At 41.6% G+C, this 26,250-nt stretch overlaps 1 protein-coding gene across 5 annotated transcripts in view; it reads right to left on the bottom strand.

Annotated features, from left to right (window-relative positions):
• The window catches only part of scn8aa (sodium channel, voltage gated, type VIII, alpha subunit a), a 110,260-nt gene that overhangs the window by 79,814 nt on the left and 4,196 nt on the right, over positions 1-26,250 (bottom strand). For all 5 annotated transcript variants that reach the window (XM_088330602.1, XM_088330600.1, XM_088330601.1 and 2 more), the window contains exons 3-4: positions 5,962-6,080; positions 1,459-1,548 (exon numbers count right to left, since the gene is read on the bottom strand). In XM_088330602.1, the coding sequence (XP_088186728.1) occupies positions 1,459-1,548; positions 5,962-6,080 (209 nt within the window). The remainder of the gene's footprint in view (positions 1-1,458; positions 1,549-5,961; positions 6,081-26,250) is intronic.

Raw genomic sequence — 26,250 nt, forward strand, 5'->3', positions numbered from 1 at the left:
TGTTTTAGGTTTAAACATTTTCCGTCTGTTATGCCTTGTCCTATTGAGTTCGTGCCGGAGGAACTCTGTACCGTTCTGTTCTGATTGTAAGAATGTTTTTGTTTGTCTTGTCCCTGACTTTTGGACAACTTTTATTTTGTTAAATAAAACTTATGGATCGTCACGCAATTGAGTTCTCCCTTCCTGCCTCCTGCCCCCGTTCTGGTCCGGTCACCCCGTCCAGTCCACCACGCCACGTGACATTAAGATGCTTCGGTGTGACGTTAAACAAGTAGTTCATGCTAGAAAACCCTCTAATATTGCAGATTTGAAGCAATTTTGCAAAGAAGAGTGGGCCAAAATTCCTCCACAGCATTGCGAAAGACTCTTTACCAATTATCGTAAACGTTTGATTTCTTTTATCACGGCCAAAGGTGGCCCAACTCGCTATTAGGTTCCGGGTGTGATTGTTTCGTAACATAAAGCTGGATAAATTTAGATTTTTTGTGCCGCAATAAAGGGAATCAGCATTTAAAAATTTGTATTTTTGTCACGGTTGCCATGGCGCCCAAATGGCCCCGTCCGTGTGGCGCCAACTGCGGCTCGTTGACAGATTGGATTTCCGTCTATTTAAGCTCAGCGTCTCACGCTTCCTTGGTTAGCCCGTCAACAAACTTCTGCCCCGCAAGACGTGGGTTTTGACTCGGTCCTTTTCCTGTTGGTATTTCCTGTCCGGTATTGTTCCTGTTTATTTTGTCCTGTTTATTATTTTCTCCAGTTTTCGCTGCCATCTAGTTTGTCCTGTTTATTTTCCGATATCCTGATTCATTATCTATCCTGTCTGTCCCGTCCCGTCTGGTATCGACCCCATTCGTCCGATATCTGCTCGGGCAATTGGTATCGATCTCGTCGGTCTCTGGCGTCCTGTCTTTCCACGCCAGACCGCTGCCTAACGTGCATTACCCCCCATTTCCCGTAAAATAGAAGGCTTGTGTGAGAACGTCATGCATTTGGGTCCTGATCCTGTTCTTAACAATTTTCTCCGGTTGTCTCTGTTTGATATTCAAATTGGTTTGATGGTTTAAAACTTTTGTGAGTGATAAATATGCAAGAAAACACGGAAATCAGGAAGGGGGCAAATACTTTTCATGGCATTGTAAGTACCGGTACTTGTGGGACTGAGACCAATTATGAGTGGGATATTTGTTGATATGTGACACGGCGTCTGGCTTTATTATTATTTCATAGATTTGATCAAATCATCAAAAGATAATTCGTTTTTGTCTTAAGAACAGGTTTGTCAGTTTTGTTGATTTAGTCTTAAAATGTATGTGTGTCTCCCCCCCCCAAAAAATCTAAATATTTTGCTTTCAAGGCTCTCTGAGTCAAGTAGGTTCCCAAACCCCTGAGCTAAGGTAACACAAAAAACAAAGTTCAAGCAAGATTATTTTCAGAGAGACAAATGAAAGATATACTTACTCTACTTGTTTGGACCACTCAGGAGGATCACTAAAGGTCATGAATATACAGTTGGTCAAAATCGTACACATAATGATCATGCTGAAAAGAGTGAGCAGTAAGTTAAGGTAGAAAAACTGTCATTTTCAGAAGGAATGGATTAAAACATGATAATATCTTTGTTAAAATTGAGATTTTACAACATATCAGCAAATAGAATGGACCACGCTAGCTGGACAAGCTAGAGAGTTCCGTCATATTTTTTCAATTTTATTAAAAATTTTAATTTTTAAAAGGAGACCCAATTAAGAATGGTATCGTATGGTAATGGTATCATTTATTGTACCATTTCTGCATGTTTTTTGATTCTTTGACAAATTGAAATTCCGCCAAAGAAGTAATAATAATATCTCATCTCATCTCATCTCATTAGCTACAGCGCTTATCCTCAGTAGGGTCGCGGGGGTGCTGGAGCCCATCCCAGCAATCATCGGGCAGTGGGCAGGGGACACCCTGAACTGGTTGCCAGCCAATCGCAACAGCTCCAATAAGTTCAACAATACAGGGTGTTCCAAAGATCTTGGCCACATTTGACATTACATATCTCAATAACTGTTGAGGATATAAAAATAAATCTGGTTATTTCAGAAAGCTTTAATCTCATCGGTCACACGAAACACGTCAACCTGATATTGAAATTCTTGCCAATCACGTCCCATCATTGCATTTGATGGATTTAAACTGTAAATATTTGATTCTACTGTTGCATACTGTGTTCTATTCTTGCTTAGTAAGTCATTCTCGCCTAGTTCAATAGTAGTAATATTGCTGATACGATAACATGATGTTGTAAGTCTAAACAGGTGTTGATACGATAAGATGTTGTTGTGAAAACAGATCTCAAACTGTTTTTTTGTCATTCCCTCTCCCTTTAGCAGAAGAAACATGTAAATTAGGGCGTTCCTAATACAATAAAAAGGCAAGGACGAAATATACATTTTCAGAGTCTCTAGTAGACTGCAATAGGCAGACTATGGTCATCTCTCCTTGCAAGTAAGAAAAGTAATATTCACGTTCTCTGTGTCTTCTTTGAGTGCAGGTTTTTATTACAAGTGTTCGGGTTAACCTAACAGCATTGTCGACAGCTTCAGTCATAGGGCCCCTGTGTTTGACCACTAGATGGCACTCTATCATCTAATGCGAACGAAAAATGTGCCAAGAGCAAAGCATAGCAGCAAGATGAAAGACAAACATGGCGGCGACTTCTAGATTGGGATTCGGCTATGTAAAAGAAATACAAATTTCTCGTATTTATGCCTAGTATTAAAATCAATGTTTTATTTTACTGAATAAAGGTTATTGGACCACTAGGGGGCACTCAATCTTACACACTGTTCCCTTAAGCTCCATCAGATCTTCTGTAATAAGGGGAACACAAATTCCCTCCAAAATGATGATTCTACCCAGACCGTCAAATCCATCTATCTTTCTGGCAGGGTTGTGTTCAGAAACTGTCTAATCCTGAGGCTCCATTGTGGTGGCACCCCATCATGTTGGAAAACGAAGTCACCAGACTCTTTCTCACTCGATTTATCCCAGAGATGCCAGTCCAGTAGATCATGATCTACTGGTGAAATGCAGTGGTTTCCCTGGTAGATCACAGGAACGTGTGTTCAGTGCATTGTATTTGTTGGGATACGCTACCATCTGGTTAAATGCCGCGTGTGAGGATGAGTGTTAACGTTGCTTATACTGCAGTAACAAATAGGAGAACTCCAAATTTTGCCCATGATTAGTTTAATTTATCACAATTATCAAAGTTTTTAAAATGTTATTTATTTTTTTACTTATAATTTTAATGATTAAGTGTTAAAACATTTATGTATTTTAAAATGTATTATAATGTTTGTTTTTTTTAAATGCCTTACAAATCAATGAAGGAAATAATAATGTTAATTACTTTACTATTTGATTATATGTTGGAATTTCGATGATGAACCACAAATGTATATAGTGTGTTTGTCCAGTTAGAGTACAAGGAATTTAATGTTTTCTGATTTATCGATCTGCACTACAGCAGCACAGTGTTACTTATTTCCCACAAGAGTATCATTGGACAAAAACATTGTAGACGAAGAAAAAAATACTTGAGTCGCGGATTTGACACTTATCACAATTCGACTTTTGTAAGGCATATTTTTTAGGCGTTGTGGACCTATTGTACATAAAGTATAACAGCTTTTATCGTAAATGTAGTTTGCATTGAAAATATCCAAGTTCAAACTAATGTCAGGAACTTTAAGCGAAAGAACAAAGTTCAGCCTGATGTCAAGAAACCACAAGGTGCAAACAGGGAACTGAAACTTTGATAATGGGCTGATAACTCAAAAATGTGCAAAACAGTGCCAAGCAGAAAACTGAAGTTGCAGTTTTCTGTTGACCTATATAACGCCTCAAAAAAGGTATAAAAATCTTGCTTCAAAATATCTTAGAAAGACTACGCTAAGATTGTCCGATTGAAGACTTAAGAATATACTCCAATAATTGTCACGGTTGCAATGGCGCTCAATTGGTCCCCACCGTGTGCCACCAGGTTCTGTCACGGTTGCCACGGTCCCAATTGGCCCCGCCCAAGGACACCAGCTGAAACGCGATGACAGATTGCTCCCTGACTACTTAAACGCTGTCTTGTGAGTCGCCTGGTGTCGGAGAATCTCCGAAAATCCTGCTAAACTCTGTTGTGATACGTCAAGTCCTGTGAATCCTCGTTTTTGCCTGTGTTTTTTTTTGCTCTCGTTTTGCCAAGCCCTGTGAATCCCCGTTTTGCTTGTGTTTATACTCCTGTTTTGTTCTCGCCCCGATCTGTTTGATTTTGACCACTTCCTCGTTCCGATCAATCTCCGGATCGAGTGTGCGCTCATTCCTCTTCTCCCCACTAAACTGTGAGTAACGTTACGCGAGTGGGTTCTGCTTCCTGTCCTGGTCCTGACAATAATAACTTCTCGAGAAGTAGTTCATGTCCAGACTCTCAATTCACCAACATTCTCCTCACCGAAATTCAACCAACACGCAATGGACAAGATCAGAATCCGCGATCCTTCTTCAGCTTGCATTGAGAAATATTGTGAGTGCCCCTGATTTACCCATCAACCAGTTTTCCAGCTTTTTAAAGTTACCATTGATAAAGCAATGGCAGGACGTGTTTGGCACAAAAAAATGATTATCGGCTTGATGTGGGTCATGTGACCAATAATGCACACATTGAACATCTATGAACATTCCATGTAAAACGAGTACAGTAGAACCTCTGTTTTCGAACGCCTCTCAGTTCGGGCAAATCGGTGTCCGACCAAAATTTGCGAGAAATTCTTGCTTCGCTGTTCGGTCAAAAAATCGGAGTTCGAACGCCGGTACGCTAGGGTGCGATGCTGAGCGGCGTACGGGTGTTTTAGCCCCTAATTATGCCTCCGAAGAAGGTCGGTGCAAGCAGGACAGGTGAAAAAAAAACAAGTTGTTCGTCCAACTATTGCCTTTAAGAAAGACATAATAGCTAAATATGAAAGAGGTGTACGAATTTCCGATCTTGGTAGTGAATACAGCACGGCTAAATCTACTATCAGTACGATAGTAAAGAATAAGGAGGCTGTGAAATCGAGTGATGCGGCTAAGGAAGTTAGCGCTCTAGGCAAGCAACTGCCGCAAGTTTTGGAAGAGGTTGAAAAACTTTTGAGGATTTTTCTCTCCCCACCGTCCACCACAAAGGTAAGAAATCCTATTCATAATCCTTTTTTTTATTTTTACACGTTCACGTTAGTGTAATCTTTCGTATGGAAAATTATGCTAACGCGAACTTACGATTAGCCTGGGTTAGCTTCATGTTTACGTTCTTGCTAAATATTCAGGGTGTTGGAACGGATTCAAATGATTTGACATTACTTTTAATGGGAAAAACGATTTTCCGTGATCGACCAAATCGGTTTTCGAACAGGGTTCTGGAACGGATTATGGTCGAGAACCGAGGTTCCACTGTAGAAGCTTTCTGAATTTACCAAATAGTTTTAAATGATAATATAGATCAAAGCGGCGCTGCCACGAGCGGCTGCCTTTTCCAGCAGCTGCCCTATTGTTTTATTGTCTGCTCCTATCTTCGGTGTTTTTTTTCTTCCCGTTTTGACAACTACACTATGGATTACTTCTATCCTATGGGACATGGGTTTTAGCGCACAAAAATGCGTGTATTCAAGGAATTTCAACTCCTTGCCCTGAATTTTCCTACGGGGATGAATAAAGTATCTATCTATCTATCTATCTATCTTAAGAGATTCAATGTCAAAATATGCCCAAGACTACAATAAAGAACACCCAGTATATAATTTAATGCAAATTGTCCAAGTTCCTACTGGCAGGCTTCTCTTAAACCTAGTTATTCAATTCTACTTGCTGTCTACTGTCTAAAACCAATAGTACTACAGTATAATAAACACAATGAGCACATAGCGTATTGCACAGTATAGAAAAGGATATGAATGTATCAAAATTTTAATAGCAACTTGCCTAACCGGATTAAAAGGACTTATGAAGTACAAGGCAGGTGTGGCACTGAAACGGAAGATTGTCTTCCCCCTATTTAGCACTATAAATGTCTGAGGAGAGAAGAGCAGAGACAGACAAAATAGGTATCAGTAAGCAGTACATTTGTTTGGAAAAGCAATCGCAGATGTGTAGATCACCACCGAGGATCCCAGCAGACCACATTGGCAATGTCTCATGGAGTGGTTTACACAGTGGGGGGCTGTGCATTTTACACCTGGGCCTTTAAGGTCCAGTCTGACTTAGTGATGCGAAGCTACACTTGGAAGCAGAATTCGTTTTTTTATTTTGTGTTTGTGAGGACACGGCTGGGGGAGAGGGGATTTGGACCAATGTTCCCTGTGATTTTCCACGGGTCTGAGCGTTCACACAAAGTCAGTGAGCAACGCTTAAAACAACAGTGAGCGACCGTAATCCCAAGTGTGGCAAGATGATTAATTTTCAAACATGTTCAAAACTTGACATCAAGTTACATTTTGCGGAGTTTCCGTCAATGCAAAATGATTTTTCTCTTTTAAATGAATTGACTCGTGTACTACTGCAAAGGTTGTACGGCCTACAAACGTCGTTTGTTCTTACAATTCTTCCACAAGATATCCATTTCTTTTATTTCCTGATATATTTTGTTGCATAATACTAACATTTTTGGGGGCTTATTTAGTCGGTTGTAAGATAAGGAACTGTACTTAATCACATTTTTTAGTGGAAGTACAATGTTGACAACAAGATTCACTTGATATAATTGGAAATTATTTGATTGCAACACAAACTTTGTCTTTCTACTTTTTTTAAAATTCCTTAATAAAATATCTCATTGTGTTTATTTTTTCTGAGCTGTTACTTTTTTCTTTTTGTTCTCCATTTACTTTTTTTCCTACATTTCTTTCTTTTCTTTTTTTCTGGCTTTTTTCTACATTTTTCTTTCTTTTTCCCTTTTGTTTATTTTTTTCTCAGCTTTTCACTACTTTTTCATTTTGGTATTGTTTTCTTTTTTGTTCTATTCCCCCCTTCTTTTAAGTCATTTTGTGCATAATTTTACATCATATTTGGTCATGTTGGGATTAAAGAAGCAAAAACAACCTGAAGAGCCGTTTAGGACCCGAAAGAGCCGGTTCCTTTTAGTGAGCTGAGCCGAAGAAGCCGGTTCTCGACAAACTCTACTAACTTTACTCAACTTCGTTCGACTTCGACTCGACTTCAAAATTCCGCATTTAGGACACAACGTCAGGGGAACCCGTGTATTTTTACCTTCATGCCCTGTAACTTTGTCTTAAGTCGCTTCTTAATTAGTCATTTTGAGCCCTAATTTTTGTGCGCTGGCTAGATTTCCTTGTGCGCTGAGAATGTACGAGCAGTGCGCAATTGCGCACGCGCGCAACTTAGAGGGAACACTGATTTGGACTGACCCCAGCCCTCGCCCTGCAACACTTAAAGCCAGTCTTTTGCATTAAAATCTAAGCTAAACAAGACTGTGTAAACAGGGACAAGGAAGAACAATGACAGGTGGATATTAAAAAAAATAGGCAGTGAGAGAGCAGCTCAGCCCAACCCAAACCTAATGATTGATATTTTTGGCCCAACCCGGGCTGAAATTTGGATCGGGTCATATCAGGCTTGAGCTCGAGGTTAGAATAGAATATAGAATAGAATATACCTTTATTGTCATTGTTACAAAATGGGTTAACATATTGTGACAACGAAATTGGGCATGACACTCCAGTTTCACACATTCACAGTGAGGTAAAAAAACCAAGAGGATAGAGGAACATGTTAGGATCTTACCTCTAGGCTAAAGAGGTAAACAAAGCCTCAGAATTGTCCGACTTTTCGCTATTAAATCAACACAACATGGTCTCTTTCAGTTTAACGGCAGTTGAATCGCTTTTGTGGACTACCTTCCCTTACCAAAAATAGATTTTAAAAATATGTGGCCCGTGGGACATACTTTGACCACCCCGACTTTCAACAATTTGGCTATTTCAGGAACACAGTTGTCCCTTATTGATCAAGGATCTCAAATGCCGACAAGCTTTTGCCTTATCTGTCTTACAAGAGTATTATCATGTCTTTTTATTAATTTATTTATTCACTTTTTAATTTTTTTAGGAGCTCAGTGTTTCTAATCCGTCATGATTCCTCATAGCACCATTATCCCTTTTAGCTTTTCTGTTCGTGTGCGAGAACTTGTGCTCTCCAGTGCACTAATCCCTCGGTTATCGCGGTTAATGTGGACCAGAACCCCCTGCAATTAAGTAAAAATCCGCAAATTAGCGTCGCACCTTCATAAAAGCCCCCAAGGTTCTTACCAACTTAGAGTATAAGACTGTCAGAAAATAAAAACACAGAATTGCAGTTGGATTAACGGTCTTTATCATCACAAAACAAAAGTACAATGAAATTTGAGGGCTTCTTTTTATAGTAAGAAAGCGATACAAAAGCGGCTGGCTAGCTGCAGGCTAGCATCGGGTAACCTCGTTATGAGCTAGGTCTCCGTGATGATTTAAAGCGGTTTCTAAGAGTTTAAGCTCCAGGTCATCCGTGACGATGAGTCTGACCAGTGATGTTTCCCAAGGCTTTCTAGCAGGCGCTCAGACGCCAACTCGAAATGTGATTGGCTGAAACCCCTGCTTTCGCAAAGACTCATTTTATGATACACGGCCTTCAGAATTTTATGTGAAGGGTAGGTTAATGAGCCTAGCAACAACTAATGGATGAAATGCAATTGCTTAAATGTTTAAATATTAAATCTGGGAACCGCTCAACCAGCGAGAAGCAATAAAAGAAAGTAACATAAATATAAGCAGGGTTGGGTAGGGTTACTTTAACTTGATTATTTTCAATTACTTTTGGAGTACTCCAATACCAAATGTGCTAATAAAAGACAAAATAAACTAAATATGAATGAAATTACTACATTTTGTGCAGGCTCGGGGAGTAACGGAATACACGGAACGGCAAAAACGATGTTGGCAAGCTGTTTGGATTTATTTTCATTTTGTTTCTGTCGCATTTGATTTTAGTTTTGCCGGAGAACAAAGAGATCAAAGCCAGAAGAGAAAGCTTACCACGTGTTTTGTGTCATAGTTTTATTCATATTTAGTTTCTTTTGTCTTTTATTAGCATATTTGGTATTGGAGTACCGTATTTTCCGCACTATAAGGCGCACCTAAAAGTCTTAATTTTTTTCAAAAGCTGACCATGCGCCTTATAATACAGTGCGCCTTATATATGGCTCAATATTAAGTCGCAAGGTCTCGCAACTTACGCAACAGCCGCCGACTCGATTTTCCCCTGAACGTGAAGTAGTCCGCGGTGTATGCTGGGATTTATATACCGGGGTTCCATTGGCTAACCAATGTGTCAATCATCATTTGAATCAATCGCTATTGGCTAAAATTATTCGGAGCCTCGGATATGCTAGAGGGCCAAAACAAACCCTGCAATTGGCCGAAAAAGATGTGTCAATCATCCGTTAAATCGATCGCTATTGGCTGAAGTGATTCGGAGCAACGGATAGGCTAGAGGGCCAAAACAAAGCCTGCAATTGGTCGAAAAAGATGAATGTGAATCACATGTTGGGTTGCACTACGGGCTAGAGCAGACCTGGGCACTCCAGTCCTGGAGGGCCATACGTCCTGCCAGATTTTGAAGTTATAACCTCGTCGGCAAGCTAGCAAGTGCTCGTTAACGATACTGGTGATTGGAATCACCTGTATTGGATCAGAGAAACCTCAAAAAGCATGCAGAACATACGGCCCTCCAGGACCGGAGGGCCCAGGTCTGGGCTAGAGAAAACTTTTTTTTACTATTCTGTATTTGTAAATATTTTACTCTGCTGGATTTACTACACTCACGGTTGTAAGAAGACCATGGTTGCGTATCATTAATGAACGTGAGAACTTAGGTGAGCTATGCGGCTTTATATTTTCCCGGTATCTTGTTTTAGAACGATCTTGATGTTGCTGTGATGAGTTTAGTGAATTAAACTCAATTCCAAGTGTTTATTGTCATATGCACAGTAAAGTTGAGAGCGGAAAAGAAAATAGAAACTAAGGAATGGTTGGCATTTCTTGAATCCCAAGACTTTAACCTTCCGAATGATATTTGAAATGACGCATTTGAGTGACATCGTACGGACACCGCATCCGCACGTGTCTACGACACGTATTTGCTTCTTTGCAAGCTTTGGGAATGTTAAGGGGGTAATCAGTTTGACTGAATCATCTGACTGTTTTGTCGACGTTCCCATTGTAGCGCCTTATAATCCGGTGCGCCTTATCTATGGAAGATACAGGACCAAAAACTCTTTTTTGGGGGTGCGCCCTATAACCCGGTGGCCCTATAGTGCGGAAAATACGGTAATCCAAAAGTAATTGAAAGTAATCCAGTTAAAGTAACCCTACCCAACCCTGAATATAAGTAACATCAAGCCCATCCCAGCCATCTCCAGGCAGTGGGCAGGGGACACCCTGAACTGGTTGCCAACCAATCGCAGGGCACACAGGGACAGACAACTCATTCGCTCATTCACACCTAGGGACAATTTGGACCGGCCAATTCACCTGAAATGCATGTTTTTGGAATGGGGAGGAAACCGGAGTGCCCGGAGGAAACCCACGCAAGCACGGGGAGAACATACAAACTCCGCACAGGAAGTCTGGAGCTGGATTTGAACCCATGACATGAACTGTGCCGCACAAGCGCTAACCACTGCGCCGCCGTGCTGCCCATTACGTGATTATATCAAATTAAAAAATTTAACCACCTCATAAAACCATTATGTGTGACAATGAAGCCAATTTGCTCTGCTCGGATGAGCTACATACAAAACAGGAGGAGCAACCAAAGAAATGATCAGTGTGCTCTGTCATTATCCACAAAGTAAAAACCATTGGAACAAAGAAGAACGGCTGCCATGATGTTTCTATTATTAGCACGCTGTCCAGCTAATGCAGCAATCCTGATCCATCACATGTCCCTTACCCACGGAACACACTATTGTGTGTGTCCCGTTTGATGCCGTCACTCTTTTTTCGGCTTTTGAGAAAACCTAAAAGAAGCTGGCAAGCCTCTCCCTGTGTTAAAAACTCCTAATTGTTTAAATTAAACATGAAAACGGGCATCCATGTTTAATGAGACACTGCATTTGCACGAGGGATATAGTGGAGCAGGCCTTTAAGCTGAAGGTAAAGGGTGTAAGTGTGTGTCATGTCGTCTGTTAGGGCTGCAAGATTTAGAGAGAAAACGTACCGTAAATTCCGGACTATAGAGCGCACCTGATTATAAGCCGCACCCACCACATTTTAAGAGGATAACGGCTTTTGTACGTACACAAGGCGCGCCTGTATATAAGCCGCATGCGCCCACATTAAAACATGTAACACGATCACAAATTTAACCCACGATTGTAACTGAATATAAAGTACACGGTCCAATAACCACAGCCGGCAAAATGAACGGAAAATGATACCGCTACTTAAGGTTTGATGCAGACCTGCAGTGTCCGGGTCCCGTTGAAAATAATCCAAGGAAAAAAATGTATATTTCCAAAGGTAAGGGTGGGAAAAATATATATCCATTATTGTCCGCTGCGTCAACAAACACGTCTCACCTTTACTCCACTTCCCGTCAGCCCCTGTTGTTTTCGCCCCTTCTTTTTGATTCGCCCGTGGAAAACATATCAGACTAAGTCTCTAAAATAAATACATTACAAAAGTATACAGTTGCAAATATATATTATACATGGTTACACATATTTACAAAGAAAGACGGTACACCGAGAGAGTTTTCAAAGCTTTGGTAATAATATTATAACTTTCATCCCAAACCGTGCCTGTGAAGGGTAGCAAAACGCTACTTGCAACACGCTCGCAACACAGTAAACGGCTCTGTTAAAAAAACATATCGTACTTGTAGTAATCACGGTAAACCGTCCTCATCATCCTCTTTATAACTGACGTCATCAAAGTGGTCTTCCCCAGTATCAGGCCCACCAATGATTTAAATCCGGCCCGCAAGACAACAGTGAGAGAAGCACAAGAGGAAAATGAGCTGTAGTTTTAAATATTTCCACCGGATGTCACCAAATCTAGTTAACACTTGCAAAACAATTGTGGTAGCATTTCTCCATTTCTCTCTGACTCACTTCTATTTTATTTATTTCTCCCTCTTTTTCTTTCTCCTGTTCACTCTCTCTTTCTGTCTCTTTTTCTCTTTTCTCTATTTCTCTCTCACTCTCTAACTCTCTCTTTTTCTCTGTCTTGCTCTCTATCTATTTTCTCTCTCTAATTTTGACTTTAATTCTGTTTTTTTTCTTTCTTTTCTCACCCTCTTTCTTTTCCTTTTTTGACCTCTCTCTCTCTCTCACCTCACTTTGTCTCTTTTTCTCCTGCTGACTCTTTTTCTTTCTGTCGTTTCACTTCTCATTCTTTTTATCTTTCTCTTTTTTCACTTTCCTTTTCTCTCTATATTCATTTCCCCCTTCTTCTCCATTCATATATCTATTCTGCTCTCTTTCTCTCACTGTTACTCTGTCTCCCTTGTTCTCCCTATCGCTCTCTTTTTCCTCCCTCTCTTTCTCTGTTTTTTTCTCCCTCTCTCCTTCTCTTAAACTTACTAGTCCGGCCCCCGTGAGATTTTTTTTTAGCATTTGTGGCCCCCAGCTAAAACGAGTTTGACACCCCTGTTCTAAGGGATGGGCAGGGCACCTATATGATGCGGAGGGGGTAAACCACTGAAAGCTGTCGGGCCCTGCTGTTGAATAGAAGAGTGTGTTGTGTCACCCAGACCCGAGTGACATGGCTGCTTTCTTGTGTCCCGTTTCATCTGGAAGGACGAAAGCATGACCAACTTAGGTGCCGAGATGCTTAACTTGTTTGGGTGTTTGGGCGTTTGGGTTGGCCATGGTTTTTGTGTGTGTTTTTTGCTACTTTTTCCCTTTTCTTATTTTCTTTGTTTTTGTGTATGTGTTTGTCTTGCTGTCGGTCACCGCTCTTGAGGGATATAACCAAAGTAGATAGATAGATAGATTGATTCCTGAATCGATGTTAAGTACCTAAAAGGTACAGGGGTCAAACTTACCTTGAGATGCCGTCATTACAGAATGAAAGAGAGTATACGTCTGTAACAAAATAACAACAATAGGTCTACGAATAAAAAAAGGTAACACAATTGCAGTTGAATAAATGGTCTTAATCAAACAAAAGTACAACGACATTGGAGGGTTTTAGAGGGAGCGATTTAGAGAGCAGCTGGCTAGCAGGGCAGTGTTCTGGGCTGACAATGACCCCAAATACACTTCTAAGATGACCAAGGCTTTTCTAAAGGGGCAAAGGGTAAACGTAATGGACTGGCCAAGCATGTCTCCAGATCTAAACCCGATTGAACATCTTTGTGGCTTCCACAAATGGAAGGTGGAGAAGCACAAGTTCTCAAATATCCCCGAGCTCAGTCATGTTGTCATGGAAGAGCATTGCAGTGGCAACCTGTGAGGTGAAATCCATGGCCAGGAGGATTAAAGTGGTTCAGCAAAATCATGGTGGCCACATAAAATATTGAACTTCAGGAACTTATACTTAAGGGTGTACTCACTTTTGTTACCAGAGCTCTAGCTACTAATGGCTATATTGGAGGTTTTTGAGAGGAAAATACATTTACACTGCTGTAGTAGCCTTAGACTTTGATTGTGTCAAAGCGATGTTTCTTCAGTGATGTTCTGTTAACATTACAATTACATTTCTGCAGAAATGCGAGGGCTGTACTCACTATTGTGACACACTGTATATCTCGCATAAAGACCATGCTTACCAAACTATAGGTTTCACTCCAAATCATTAAATCCAATTACCAATAAACAATTCCCCCAACTCTGGAGGTAGACTATGCACCGCTTCCTCCTCCACATCGCTTAGACTCATCATCATGGATGACCTGGAGCTTAAACTTGCAGAAACCGCTTTTATTAATCATCGCCGAGACCTAGCTCAAATCAAGGGTACCCAATGCTAGCCCGTAGCTAGCTCGTAGCTAGCAAGCTGCTCTTTGTATCGCTTTCTTACTATACAAAGGAGAAACCCTCGAATTTCATTGTACTTTCGTATAATTACAATAAAGACCGTTTATCCAAGTGCAATGCTGTGTTCTGTGTTTTTATTTTGTTACAGTCGTATACCGTATTTTCCGCACTATAAGGCGCACCTAAAAGCCTTTATTTTTTTCAAAAGCTGACCATGCGCCTTATAATACAGTGCGCCTTATTTATGGATCAACATTAAGTCGCAAAGTCTTCCAACTAACTTGCATCCGCCGACTAGATTTTCCCCCGAACGCAAAGAAGTCCGCGGTGTATGCTGGGATTTATTTACCGGCGTTTCATTGGCTAACCAATGTGTCAATCATCAGTTGAATCGATCACTATTGGCTAAAGTTATTCGGAGGTCAAGGGGCGGATCCTTTTTATCATTTACAGGCTTAAGCTGTAAAACAAAGCCTGCAATTGGCCGAAAAAGATGAATGTGTATAGCACGTGGTTGACGGCATACAGAAAGCATTTTTTACTATTCTGTATTTGTATTTTATTATCCTGGATTTACTAAACTCACGGATATAAGAGGACCATGGCTGCACATTATTATTGAACACAACGACTTCGGCGAGCTACACTGGCTATATATTTTCCCTGTATCTTGTTTCAGACTGAACTCGATGTTTCTGTGATAAGCGGTGCAGATAATGGATGGAATGGAGTGTCTATTTTTAAATTAAACTCAATTCCAAGTGTTTATTGTCATATGCACAGTAAAGTTGCGAGCGAAAAAGAAAATAGAAACTAAGGAATGGTTGGCATTTCTTGAATCCCAAGACTTTAACCTTCCGAATGATGGAACGATGCATTTGAGTGACATCGTACGGACACCGCATCCGCACGTGTTCTCGACACGTATTTGCGTCTTTGCAAGCTTTCGGAATGTTAAGGGGGTAATAAGTTGGACTGAACTATCTGACTGTTTTGTCGACGTTCCCATTGTAGCGCCTTATAATCCGGTGCGTCTTATGTATGTCAAAAATAGGACCAAAAACTATTTTTTCGGGGTGCGCCCTATAACCCGGTGCGCCTTATAGTGCGGAAAATACGTTACTCTCATTTGGTAAAGACGATCGGGGCTTTTATGAAGGTGTGACGCTAATTTGCGGATTTTCACTTAATCGCGGGGGGTTCTGGTCCCCATTAACCCCGATATCCGAGGGATTACTGCACTGAAGAGCACAAGTTCTCGCACACGGACAGAAAAGCTAAAAAGGATAATGGTGCTATGAGGAATCATGACGGATTAGAAACACTGAGCTCCTAAAACAATGAAAAAGTGGATAAATAAATAAAAAGACATGAGAATACCCTTATAAGACATATAAGGCAAAAGCTTGCCGGCATTTGATATCCTTGATCGGTAAGGGACAACTGTGTTACTGAAATAGCCCAATTGTTTAAAGTCGGGGTGGTCAAAGTATGTCCCATGGGCCACATACGACCCGCCAAGATTTTTAAACCAGCCCGCCATACGAAAATGATAAAACTGTATTTGATGGTTAAAAAATTAAGAACTGCATTTTCAGTTTTTTATCTTTATTTTTTGTTCTTTTTTTCATCTTTTATTTGTATTGTTTGTAATTGCAACATCCATTGCAGCCTGCTCATCCTTAAAGGCAGATTACCTCATGTGCGGTCCCTTCTTAAGGTTTCTTCATTTTCCTCATGTTGAGGTTTTGAGTTTTCCTTTGGCCTCATGTAGGTTTTAGATCAGGGGATGGTGTCATAATAGTCTGTAGTTTGCAATAATCTATGGTCTGTGCAGCCCTCTGAGACTCCTTGTGATTAAGGGAGTCACAAATAAACATGACTTGACTTGACTTGAGGTTTTTGAGTTTTTCCTTGGCCTCATGTAGGTTTTAGATCAAGGGATGGTGTAGTGATAGTCTGTAGTTTGCAAGAATATGTGGTCTGTGCAGCCCTCCGAGACCTCCTGTGATTAAGGGTGTCACAAATAAACATAAATTGGCTTTACTTGAAGTTTTTCCTTGCCCTCGTGTAGGTTTTAGATCAGGGGATGGTATATTAATAGTCAATAGTCTGTGGTATGTGCAGCCCTTTGAGTCTCATTGTGATTAAAGATGTCACAAATTAACATGACTTGACTTGAGTTTTTGAGTTTTTCCTTGCCCTCATGTAGGTTTTAGATCAAAGGATGGTGTCACAATAGTCTGTAGTTTGGAATAATCTGTGGTCTGTGCAGCCCTTTGAGACTCTTTGTGATTAAAGGCGTCACAAAAAAACATGATTTTACTTGAGTTTTCGAGTTTTTCCTTGCCCTCATGTAGGTTTTAAATCAGGGTAGTGCCACAATAGTCAATAGTCTGTGGTCTGTGCAGCCCTTTGAGACTCCTTGTGATTAAGGGCGTCACAAATTAACATGACTTGAAGTTTTTGAGTTTTTCCTTGCCCTCATGTTGGTTTTAAATCAGGGGATGGTGTCACAATAGTCTGTAGTTTGCAATAGTCTGTGGTCTGTGCAGCCTTTTAAGACTCCTTGTGATGAAGGGTGTCACAAATAAAAATGACTTGACTATTGCATATTATCAGATCTGGTGCTTAAATGATTGGCAAATCAGCTTGTTAGAATTCTGAGTTTTTCTAAAGTATTTTCAACAGATGAATAGATTTATAAACCAATTTAGAAATAAACAACTGAGGACGTCTGCATGTACTGTATACGAAAACCATTGGATAAGCCTACATGATCCTTTTTGGGCATTTATCCTCACTTTATCAAAATTTGAGGTATTCTGCACAAGTTTTAAACCTAATGCAGGCCATGACTCAAAAGGTTTGCCCACCCCTGGTTTAAAGGGACACTGTGTAATATTTAGACACTAGATATTGGTGTATTGTGTAGTGCAAGGGTGTGCAACTATTTGGAGTCTAGGCAAATAAATACATTAAGATAAAATCAACATGTTTTAACCCTGTAAACCATCAATCCATCCATCCATTATCTGCACCCCTTATCCTCAGTAGGGTCGCGGGGGTGCTGGAGCCCATCCCAGCTATCTTCGGGCGGTGGGCAGGGGACACCCTGAACTGGTCGCCAGCCAGTCGCAGGGGACAATTCGGACTAGGGACAATTCGGACTGGCCAATGAACCTGAGATGCATGTTTTTGGAATGTGGGAGGACCCGGAGGAAAACTCACGCAAGCAGGGGGAGAGCATGCAAAACTCCACACAGGAAGGTTTGATCTCACGACCTCAGAACTGTGCCGCACACGCGCTGACCACTGCGCCGCCGTACTGCCCCCCTGGAAAACAGTTTTTCTCAATTGTTTCCTGTCGCGCCCTCCCCAAGACTAACTTTGTTCCAGTTCCCATCAATCACCTTCATGTTGAGTTGATCATGAGGGTGACAGCATGCCCTTATCCACTTCAAACACTTCTCCAAATGGGTTTTTCGCTGAGGAAAAGGGACGAACCTCAACCCCTACCAATCGTTCCGGATACCTCTGATCAAAGTCACAAGTTCTCAGGGTTGGGTAGGGTTACCTTAACTGGATTACTTTCAATTACTTTTGGATTACTCCAATTCCAAATATGCTAATAAAAGACAAAAGACACTAAATATGAATAAAATGATGACTCGCAACACCTGGTAAGCTTTCTCTCCTTGCTTTGATCTCTGGCAAAACTAACATAAAATGCGACAGAAACAAAATGAAAATAAATCCAAACAGGTTGTTGACATCATTTTTGCCGTTCCATGTATTCCGTTATTCCCCAAGCCTGCACAAAATTTTGTCATTTTATTCATATTTAGTTTATTTTGTCTTTTATTAGCATATTTGGTATTGGAGTAATCCAATAGTTATTGAAAGTATTCAAGTTAAAGTACCGTATTTTCACGACTATAAGGCGCACCGGGTTATAGGGCGCACCCCGAAAAAATAGTTTTTGGTCCTATATTTGACATACATAAGACGCACCGGATTATAAGGCGCTACAATGGGAACGTCGACAAAACAGTCAGATGATTCAGTTAAACTGATTACCCCCTTAACATTCCCAAAACTTGCAAAGACGCAAATACGTGTCGAGAACACGTGCGGATGCGGTGTCCGTACGATGTCACTCAAATGCATCGTTCCATCATTCGGAAAGTCTTGGGATTCAAGAAATGCCAACCATTCCTTAGTTTCAATTTTCGCTCGCAACTTTACTGTGCATATGACAATTAACACTTGGAATTGAGTTTAATTTAAAAATAGACACACCGCTTATCACAGAAACATCGAGTTCAGTCTGAAACAAGATACAGGGAAAATATATAGCCAGAGTAGCTCACCGAAGTCGTTGTGTTCAATAATAATGTGCAGCCATGGTCCTCTTATATCCGTGAGTTTAGTAAATCCAGGAGAATAAAATATTTACAAATACAGAATAGTAAAAAAATGCTTTCTGTATGCCGTCAACCATGTGCTACACGCATTCATCTTTTTCGGCCAATTGCAGGCTTTGTTTTGCCGCTTCAGTCAATGCCAGCCTGTAAATGATAAAAAGGATCCGCCCCTTGACCTCCGAATAACTTTAGCCAATAGTGATCGATTCAAATGATGATTGACACATTGGTTAGCCAATGAAACGCCGGTAAATAAATCCCAGCATACACCGCGGACTACTTGGCGTTTGGGGGAAAAGCTAGTCGGCGGCTGCAAGTTAGTTGGAAGACTTTGCGATTTAATATTGATCCATAAATAAGGCGCACTGTAATATAAGGCGCATGGCCAGCTTTTGAAAAAAATTAAGACTTTTAGGTGCGCCTTATAGTGCAGAAAATACGGTAACCCCACCCAACCCTGCAAGTTCTTTAGACACATCGCCGAACCCATTTTTGATACAAAACACTCCGCTAACAAATGTTTCAGGTTATGAATCTTCTCCCAGAACGACATCAATTCTTAAGTAGAGGCACCCCCGTATAAGCATATGTATCACACGCGATACAAAAATGGCCGACCTAAATCGGCAGCCGTCTTCATCCTCGCGTTCCGATTAGCTTAAAACGAGCGCCGTCGGATCCGTGAATTGTTTCATCCCTAACAGACTTTCACTGTGACTCACACACTCATGCACACACAATTGTAAGGCGTGACTTAAGAGCCGCAAAACTCCTGAAAATTTCATAAGGCTAAGATGGCGCCAGTGAAGCAGGCAGGGAACTATGGCGGCAGCAGAAGGCCGAGGAGGAAAAAGGGCAAAAGCAAAGTGAGCAAAGCAGACAGGAAATGAAGAATAGCAAAGGAAGCAGTTGCATGGCTGCATCATATCCTCAGCTCAATTCAGACAGTAACTAGTGAATATTGAATGAGGCCTCATCAGCCGCACTCTTATTGCTTGATGTCTTGTACGCTGGCGTCAATTATGCATAAACAAAGCTGCATTTTGGCCTGCTAACCTTGAGAGAATTTTTCTTTTGCCTTTTTTTTTTTTTTTTTTTTCATTTTGCCAGTAGTGGGGCACGAGGGCCTACAAGGCCTTCTCTGTTGGCCTAAAAAATATCTGATTCATGTGATGTTAATTAGATTTTTGTCAATACCTAATTCAGTGGAATCTCGGTTTTCGAACGCCTCTCAGTTCGAACAAATCGGAGTCCGACCAAAGATTTCGAGAAATTCTTGCTTCGCTGTTCAGTCAAAAAAGTCGGAGTTCGAACGCCGGTAATACGTGAGTGCCTACGCTAGGGTGCGATGCTGAGCGGCGTGCGGGTGTAGATGGCTCTTTTTTGACCAACTGTTATCCCTTGCTGACGTGCTTCGTTTTGCTTTCGCTTTTAGTATAGGTGTACCAAGTGTTTTAGCCCCTAATTATGCCTCCGAAGAAAGTCAGTGCAAGCAGCAAAGTTGCTACAGGTGAAAAAAGAAAACTAGTGCGTACAACTACTCCACCTGCGCCTTCTGCTGACCACCACAAAGGTAAGAAATCCTATTCATAATTCTTTTCTTTATCCTTTTTTTTTATTTTTACACGTCCATGTTAGCGTAATCTTTCGTACGGAAGATTACGATAACGCGAACGTACGATTAGCCTGGGTTAGCATTATATTTACATTCAGGTAAACATTCAGGGTGTTGTAACGGAGCCCAACATTGAGGGTGTTGGAACGGAGCCCCCTTTCCAATGAACCGCTCACCACTTGTTGTGGAGACCCTGGTGCTAAATGACTTGTAAACGACCAGATTTTTTTATTTTTACACGTTCATGTTAGCGTACGTAATCTTTCGTACGGAAGATTACGATAACGAGGACGTACGATTAGCCTGGGTTAGCTTTATGTTAACGTTAAAAATTCACGGTAAATATTCAGGGTGTTGGAACGGATTAAAACGATTTACATTATTTTTAATGGGAAAAATGATTTCGGTGATCGAACAAATCGGTTTTCGAACAGGGTTCTGGAACGGATTATGGTCGAGAACCGAGGTTCCACTGTAGTTCCAAATTGTCTGTTAGCTTTTTTCATTGCTTAAATAGGTAGGACGATAGCTAGCTACAATGCTAAAAAGGTAGCCGGATAGCGAGTTAAAAAACTTCCCATTTTTTTGCAAGATGGCTTGCTAAATAGCTAAAAAGCTAACTTGATAGTCTAAGAGAGAGGTAAACAGTGTAGACTTATTGTACATGAAGAGCTTTTATTATAAATTGATATTGTTTTTCTGTTTTGTTTGTTTTTGCTCCCGACCTCTTTTGATCCTGACCACGTCTGCTCTCCCGTTCCGGCTTACGACACGTTTCCGACCACGCCTTGCTCTCCCAGTCCCGGCTACCGACCAGATTTTCCGTCCCTTACACCATCACCGCTCGCTACGGAAGATCTACTTCCGTGTTCGGATCACAATCCGAGGACGAGAGCGACTTGCTTCCCGCGTCCAGCGAACACCGGATCGCCTTCCTCTTTCCTTCATAAAAACTTGTGGTAAATGCAACGCAATTGGGTCTTGTTTCTGTTCTGGTCCTGACAGCTGTTTTACATTCTCATTATCTCATCTCATTAGCTGCACCGCTTATCCTCAGTAGGGTTGCGGGGGTGTTGGAGCCCATCCCAGCAATCATCGGGCAGTGGGCAGGGGACACCCTGAACCGGTTGCCAGCCAATCGCAGGGCACACAGGGACAGACAACTCGCTCGCTCATTCTCACCTAGGGACAATTTGGACCGGCCAATCCACCTGAAACTGTTTTACATTAAATTCCTTAATTAGCATTAGCATTAGCTCCACAAAGAAGACACACGGGTTGACCAGCTATGTCAGTTTATATATATAGCCTCTCAGTTTTGAAAGGCTCAGTTTTTTCTCAGGGTTTAGATCCGCGTAATCCACAGGGACAGAAACGACACCCTGCTTTTTTCCATTTAGCCTTCCGTTACATCGGTATGGATAGAAGTTCGTCCCTGGGCTTTGCGTCTCCGCTTCCTGACACTAAAGACTCACTATAATTGCACTTGTCGGTCTTGTTTTTTAACTGGCCGAATGTATTGTTTTTTCGTAGATAGCTCGTGAGGCTACGGCTAACTCAATCGTTTTCGGGAAGTCTCTGCATTGTGGGATCTGTAGTTTAAGAGTCATCTGTGTTCCATAGCGCCGGCCTTTATAGTAGATGTGTATAAAATGACTTCATGGGCTCCGGGATATACTTGTACAGTGTTCTCGTTTGCCCCGCGTCCTAGACGCATCATTTTTGCTGGGGACGCATAGTCTCAAATCAACGTGCGTCCCCGGGACGCAACCTTTTTGCCACAAAATTGTGATTATTACCCGATAACTTTTTTTAACAAAGATTTACTGCACTCCAAACTTTTCGTCAGGCAGATCCGCCATTGTTTTTTCGGTCTCGCGGTTCGAGTTTTCGTCTGCACGCCGATCTCGGCAAACGAGATCTCGTTGTGTAGTGAAAGGAAGTCCGTCTTTTTTAGAGAACCGGCTTTTTTGGCTCAACTCATTAAAAAGAGCCGGCTCTCAAACGGCTCACTTGCTTTGATGATTGATATTACGAATTATGTTGTATCAAGAAGTTACGAAAAAAAAGGAAGTATAAAAGGAGAAAATAAGAAAAAGACAGGTTTACGGTTATCCCTTTAATCGGTATATTACCAACAATAATTTGATGCAGAAAATGAATTAATAATTTGATGATTAAAACTGAATGAATATCTCATCTCATCAGCTGCATCGCTTATCCTCAGTAGGGTCGCGGGGGTGCTGGAGCCCATCCCAGCAATCATCGGGCAGTGGGCAGGGGACACCCTGAACTGGTTGCCAGCCAATCGCAGGGCACACAGGGACATACAACTCGCTCGCTCATTCACACCTAGGGACAATTTGGACCGGCCAATTCACCTGAAATGCATGTTTTTGGAATGTGGGAGGAAAACGGAGTGCCCGGAGAAAACCCACGCAAGCACGGGGAGAACATACAAACTCCACACAGTAAGTCCGGTAGCTGGATTTGAACCCACACAGGAGGTTCCCGAGACCTTAGAACTGTGCCGCACACGCGCTAACCACTGCGCCGCCGTGGTTAGCCCATAGATTTTTAATTGTACGCCGGGCTGTGGGTTTGACAGCTATGACTTAGCTAATGTCATTTTAGGGTTTGATCGAAAACCAGCATGACCGCTAGCGCAAAACAGAAAAACTACAACGGTCTTATTTCTTCCGTATGGCTCGCCCTTGACGTCATTGCAACGAATGGCGGCTTCATCCGTGAGTCATTAGCATGACGTCGCAGAATCGTGCACGCGGCAAGAGAAGATAACGAAAAGCTTCACGCTAATGGGCTTCTTCCCATTAGCCAACAATCGCAAAGATGACAACAACTGGGCAGGCAGGTCCGTTCTTTTGATAATCTGCAATGTATTTCCGTTGCTATGACAAATGTTTCCTACTTTATGGCAGGGTTCTGCAACCTTTCTCAAGCATTGATCTAGTTTTTGTTCCTAATAAGTGCAAGGGACACCCAGTTTGATATGACTATCTACAATAGTAACTTAAGTAAGCTAAAAAGTCACTGGATAGTTAGCCAAGAAGGCAAACGGGTAAAAAACTAAAAGGAAGCTAGCTTGCTAGCTGAACAAGTAAAAGGCCAACTAAAGAGCCAGATCTATCTAGCTATATACCAAAGCCGTATATCCCCTCGTGGGAGGTGGCTAAAGTCAAGAACCAATCGGTGGCTAGCGTCAAGAACCAATCACATTTATTAAACATTCTTTCCCCTTTGCTCATCCCAACCTGACACCGAACATTAAGCCCACAGCACAACAAGGGGTGAGTTACTGTTCCATGCAACCCGTCATCAGCAGAGGTCCGACAGCATACACTGGTTTACCCCTTGCGCATCATATGCGTCGATATCAGTCTCTCGTGGTTGCCATGGCGCCCAATTGGCCCCGCCCACTGACACCAGCTGAAACGCGTTGTCAGATTGCTGCGGACTACTAAACGCGGTCTTGCGAGTTGCCTGGTGTCAGAGCGTCTGCGAAACTTTTGCTAGACTCTGTGTGATATGCCAAGTCCTGTGAATCTCCGTTTTTGCCTGTGTTTTGAGCCTGTTTTATTTTTGGCCCGATCTGTTTGATTTTGACTATTCCTTAGGTTTGATTTTAATCTACTTCCACGACCATCGATCTACGGATCGGGTACGCGCTCATTCTTCCTCTCCCCAATAAACTGTGAGTAACGTTACGCAATTGGGTTCTCATTCCTGTTTCCTGTCTTGCTTTGTGACATAGTCACCACTTCTGCACAACATACACTATCTCACCACACCAATTCAATTTCTTACTTCCTTATTCCTTAATCTATCAAGTCGTGTCACTCCACACTTACTACGCAAGCATCTCATTTCGAAAACATTGAACCTATAACGCTCATTTACTCCTAAAATAATTGTACTGCTTTTAAATTCTATGTTATTTATAAATTCTGTGTAACTTTTTAAATTCCATGTCACTTTGAATTATTTGCGTATATGTGCACTATTTGGGGCAGCTTTGAATTTGAGACTTTATGTAATGACAAAAAGGCATTTTATTCTAAGGAAAAAAAGCCAGATTGGAAGCTAAAAAGGCTATTGAGCTAGTTAGAAAGTGAAGCCAAAATTTAGATAGATAATTAGAGAAAAAAGGTCAAACTAGATAGCATGGAAAAAATGTAAAAAGCTAGCCAGATAGCTAGCTAAATAGCTTAAATGTCACGGTCGCCGTGGCGACCAGTCTGCCGCGCCCCCGAACTCAAGCTGTAGCAGATCAGCTGATTAAGGCTGGGTTGTGGGTTTGGCGGGCGCTGGCTCACTACACATTCCCCGGTCTGTTATGCCTTGTCCTGTTTTAGTTTTAAACATTGTCCGTTCTGTTATGCCTTGTCCTGTTTAGTTGAGTTGGAAGAAACAACTGTTTGTTTTGTCATGTCCCAGAGTTATGGACAACTTTTATTTTGTTAAATAAAACTTATGGATCGTCACGCAATTGAGTTCTCCCTTCCTGCCTCCTGCCTCCGTTCTGGTCCGGTCACCCCTTCCACTCCACCAAGCCTCGTGACAGCCCCCTTCCACTCCACCTCGTGACATTAAAATGTAGAAAGTGTCATGATTTGTCAATTGCCCTCACCTGCGCTCACTCGTTCAGCCCCAGCTTCCACTCGTTCCCTACTTAGTCCTCCTCCTATTTAAACACGTCATTCTCGTTCACTCCTGGTCAGTCCGTCTGCGCATGCAAGGCAAGCACTTTTGACTCTGGCTCCCGTTTTGATCCCGACCTGTTTCCTGTATCGATCCCCGATCCAAACACTGTGCCCCTGTCTCGGCTACCCGTGTCCTGATTGTTTCCTGTCTTGATCCCCGATCCAAGCTCCATTCTCCTGTCCTGGCTCCCCGTATCCTGATTTTGTTTCCTGTATGGATCCCCGATCCAAGCTCTGCACCCCTGTCCCGGCTACCCGTATCCTGCCCGATTCCGTTTCCTGTATTGATCCCCGATCCCTTAATAAAGCATTGTGTGAAACGTTACGCATTTGGGTCCTCTGCTTGTACCGGTCGTGACAGAAAGATGGTTAGCTACAAAGCTAAAAAGCACATATTTGCTTAATTTAGTATTGTACCAATGCTAATGAGCATGTTCCCCGTTTGGTTGGTTGGATCTCTAAAACACATGGATCATAGGGACACTATTTCCTATGGTGTGTGTAAAGTAGGCTTAAACGTATTTGCTCAAAGTGTGTATTTCTAATCAGTTTGATGTTCCTTCTGGCCGTCTCTTAGTCTTCCTGTTTCTTGTTTAAAGGTGTTGGTACTTTTCCAGGGGGGTGGCCTTTTGTCTTTTGTCCCAACATAACAATACTTTTCCATGTCTTGTGATTTCAATAAAACACAGAGGCAGACGGGGGGTGACCCAGAGTGAGTGTGACCGGTGAGCTGAGAGTGAGTAAATTGTCCGCTCCTCCCCCACTCCCCTCCCGCTGCAGCTGGTTAAAAACTAAACAAGTCTTTGCCTGGTGTGTTTTTTTCTACCGTTAGCCAATTTATAGCTCTCCCAAATGTCAGTGGTCTGCTACTTAGACCCCACAGTGTGTCTTGGGCAAGTATAGCCTGTTAGTGTCTTGGTTTACAGGGATAAAATGGTTTGAATTTGTTTTTGATTTGCCTGTCCCACAAAATGGACAGAGGTTTGAATATGGATTTATGTATCTAGTTCCCTAGCATTGTACCTTACTGGTTTTTAGGTATTTGTATTTAAATTTTTGGATGCATCCGCTGTATGTCCAATAAGAGATGTATTTTTCATTGTACAATTTTTTTCTTGTGTTTACTATCATTTGCCACATTATGAAATCAACTTCATGCCAAATTTAAGAGAAAAAATAGAAGTATCCGATTAGTCGGTGAGTAGTCTACTATTAAAATAGTCTTTAGTTGCAGCCCTAATATTGATGTTTCAACAGTGTCTGAAACTCATGACAAAAACGTTCCGGACACCAAGGCAGAAGACTCTGAAAAGTTGCCTGTTCAGCCATTCAATTGCCTGCCCCATTTTTCACAACTTGAAACACAATAAGATGACTCATCTCAAGAAAACCTATTGTTGCAAAGTATTAAGGATTGATAATCAGAATATATAACAAAACAAGACT

This window comes from Urocampus carinirostris, chromosome 3 (genome assembly GCF_059441175.1).
Source record: "Urocampus carinirostris isolate Australia breed hairy pipefish chromosome 3, RoL_Ucar_1.0, whole genome shotgun sequence".
NCBI classification, from domain to species: Eukaryota; Metazoa; Chordata; class Actinopteri; order Syngnathiformes; family Syngnathidae; genus Urocampus; species Urocampus carinirostris.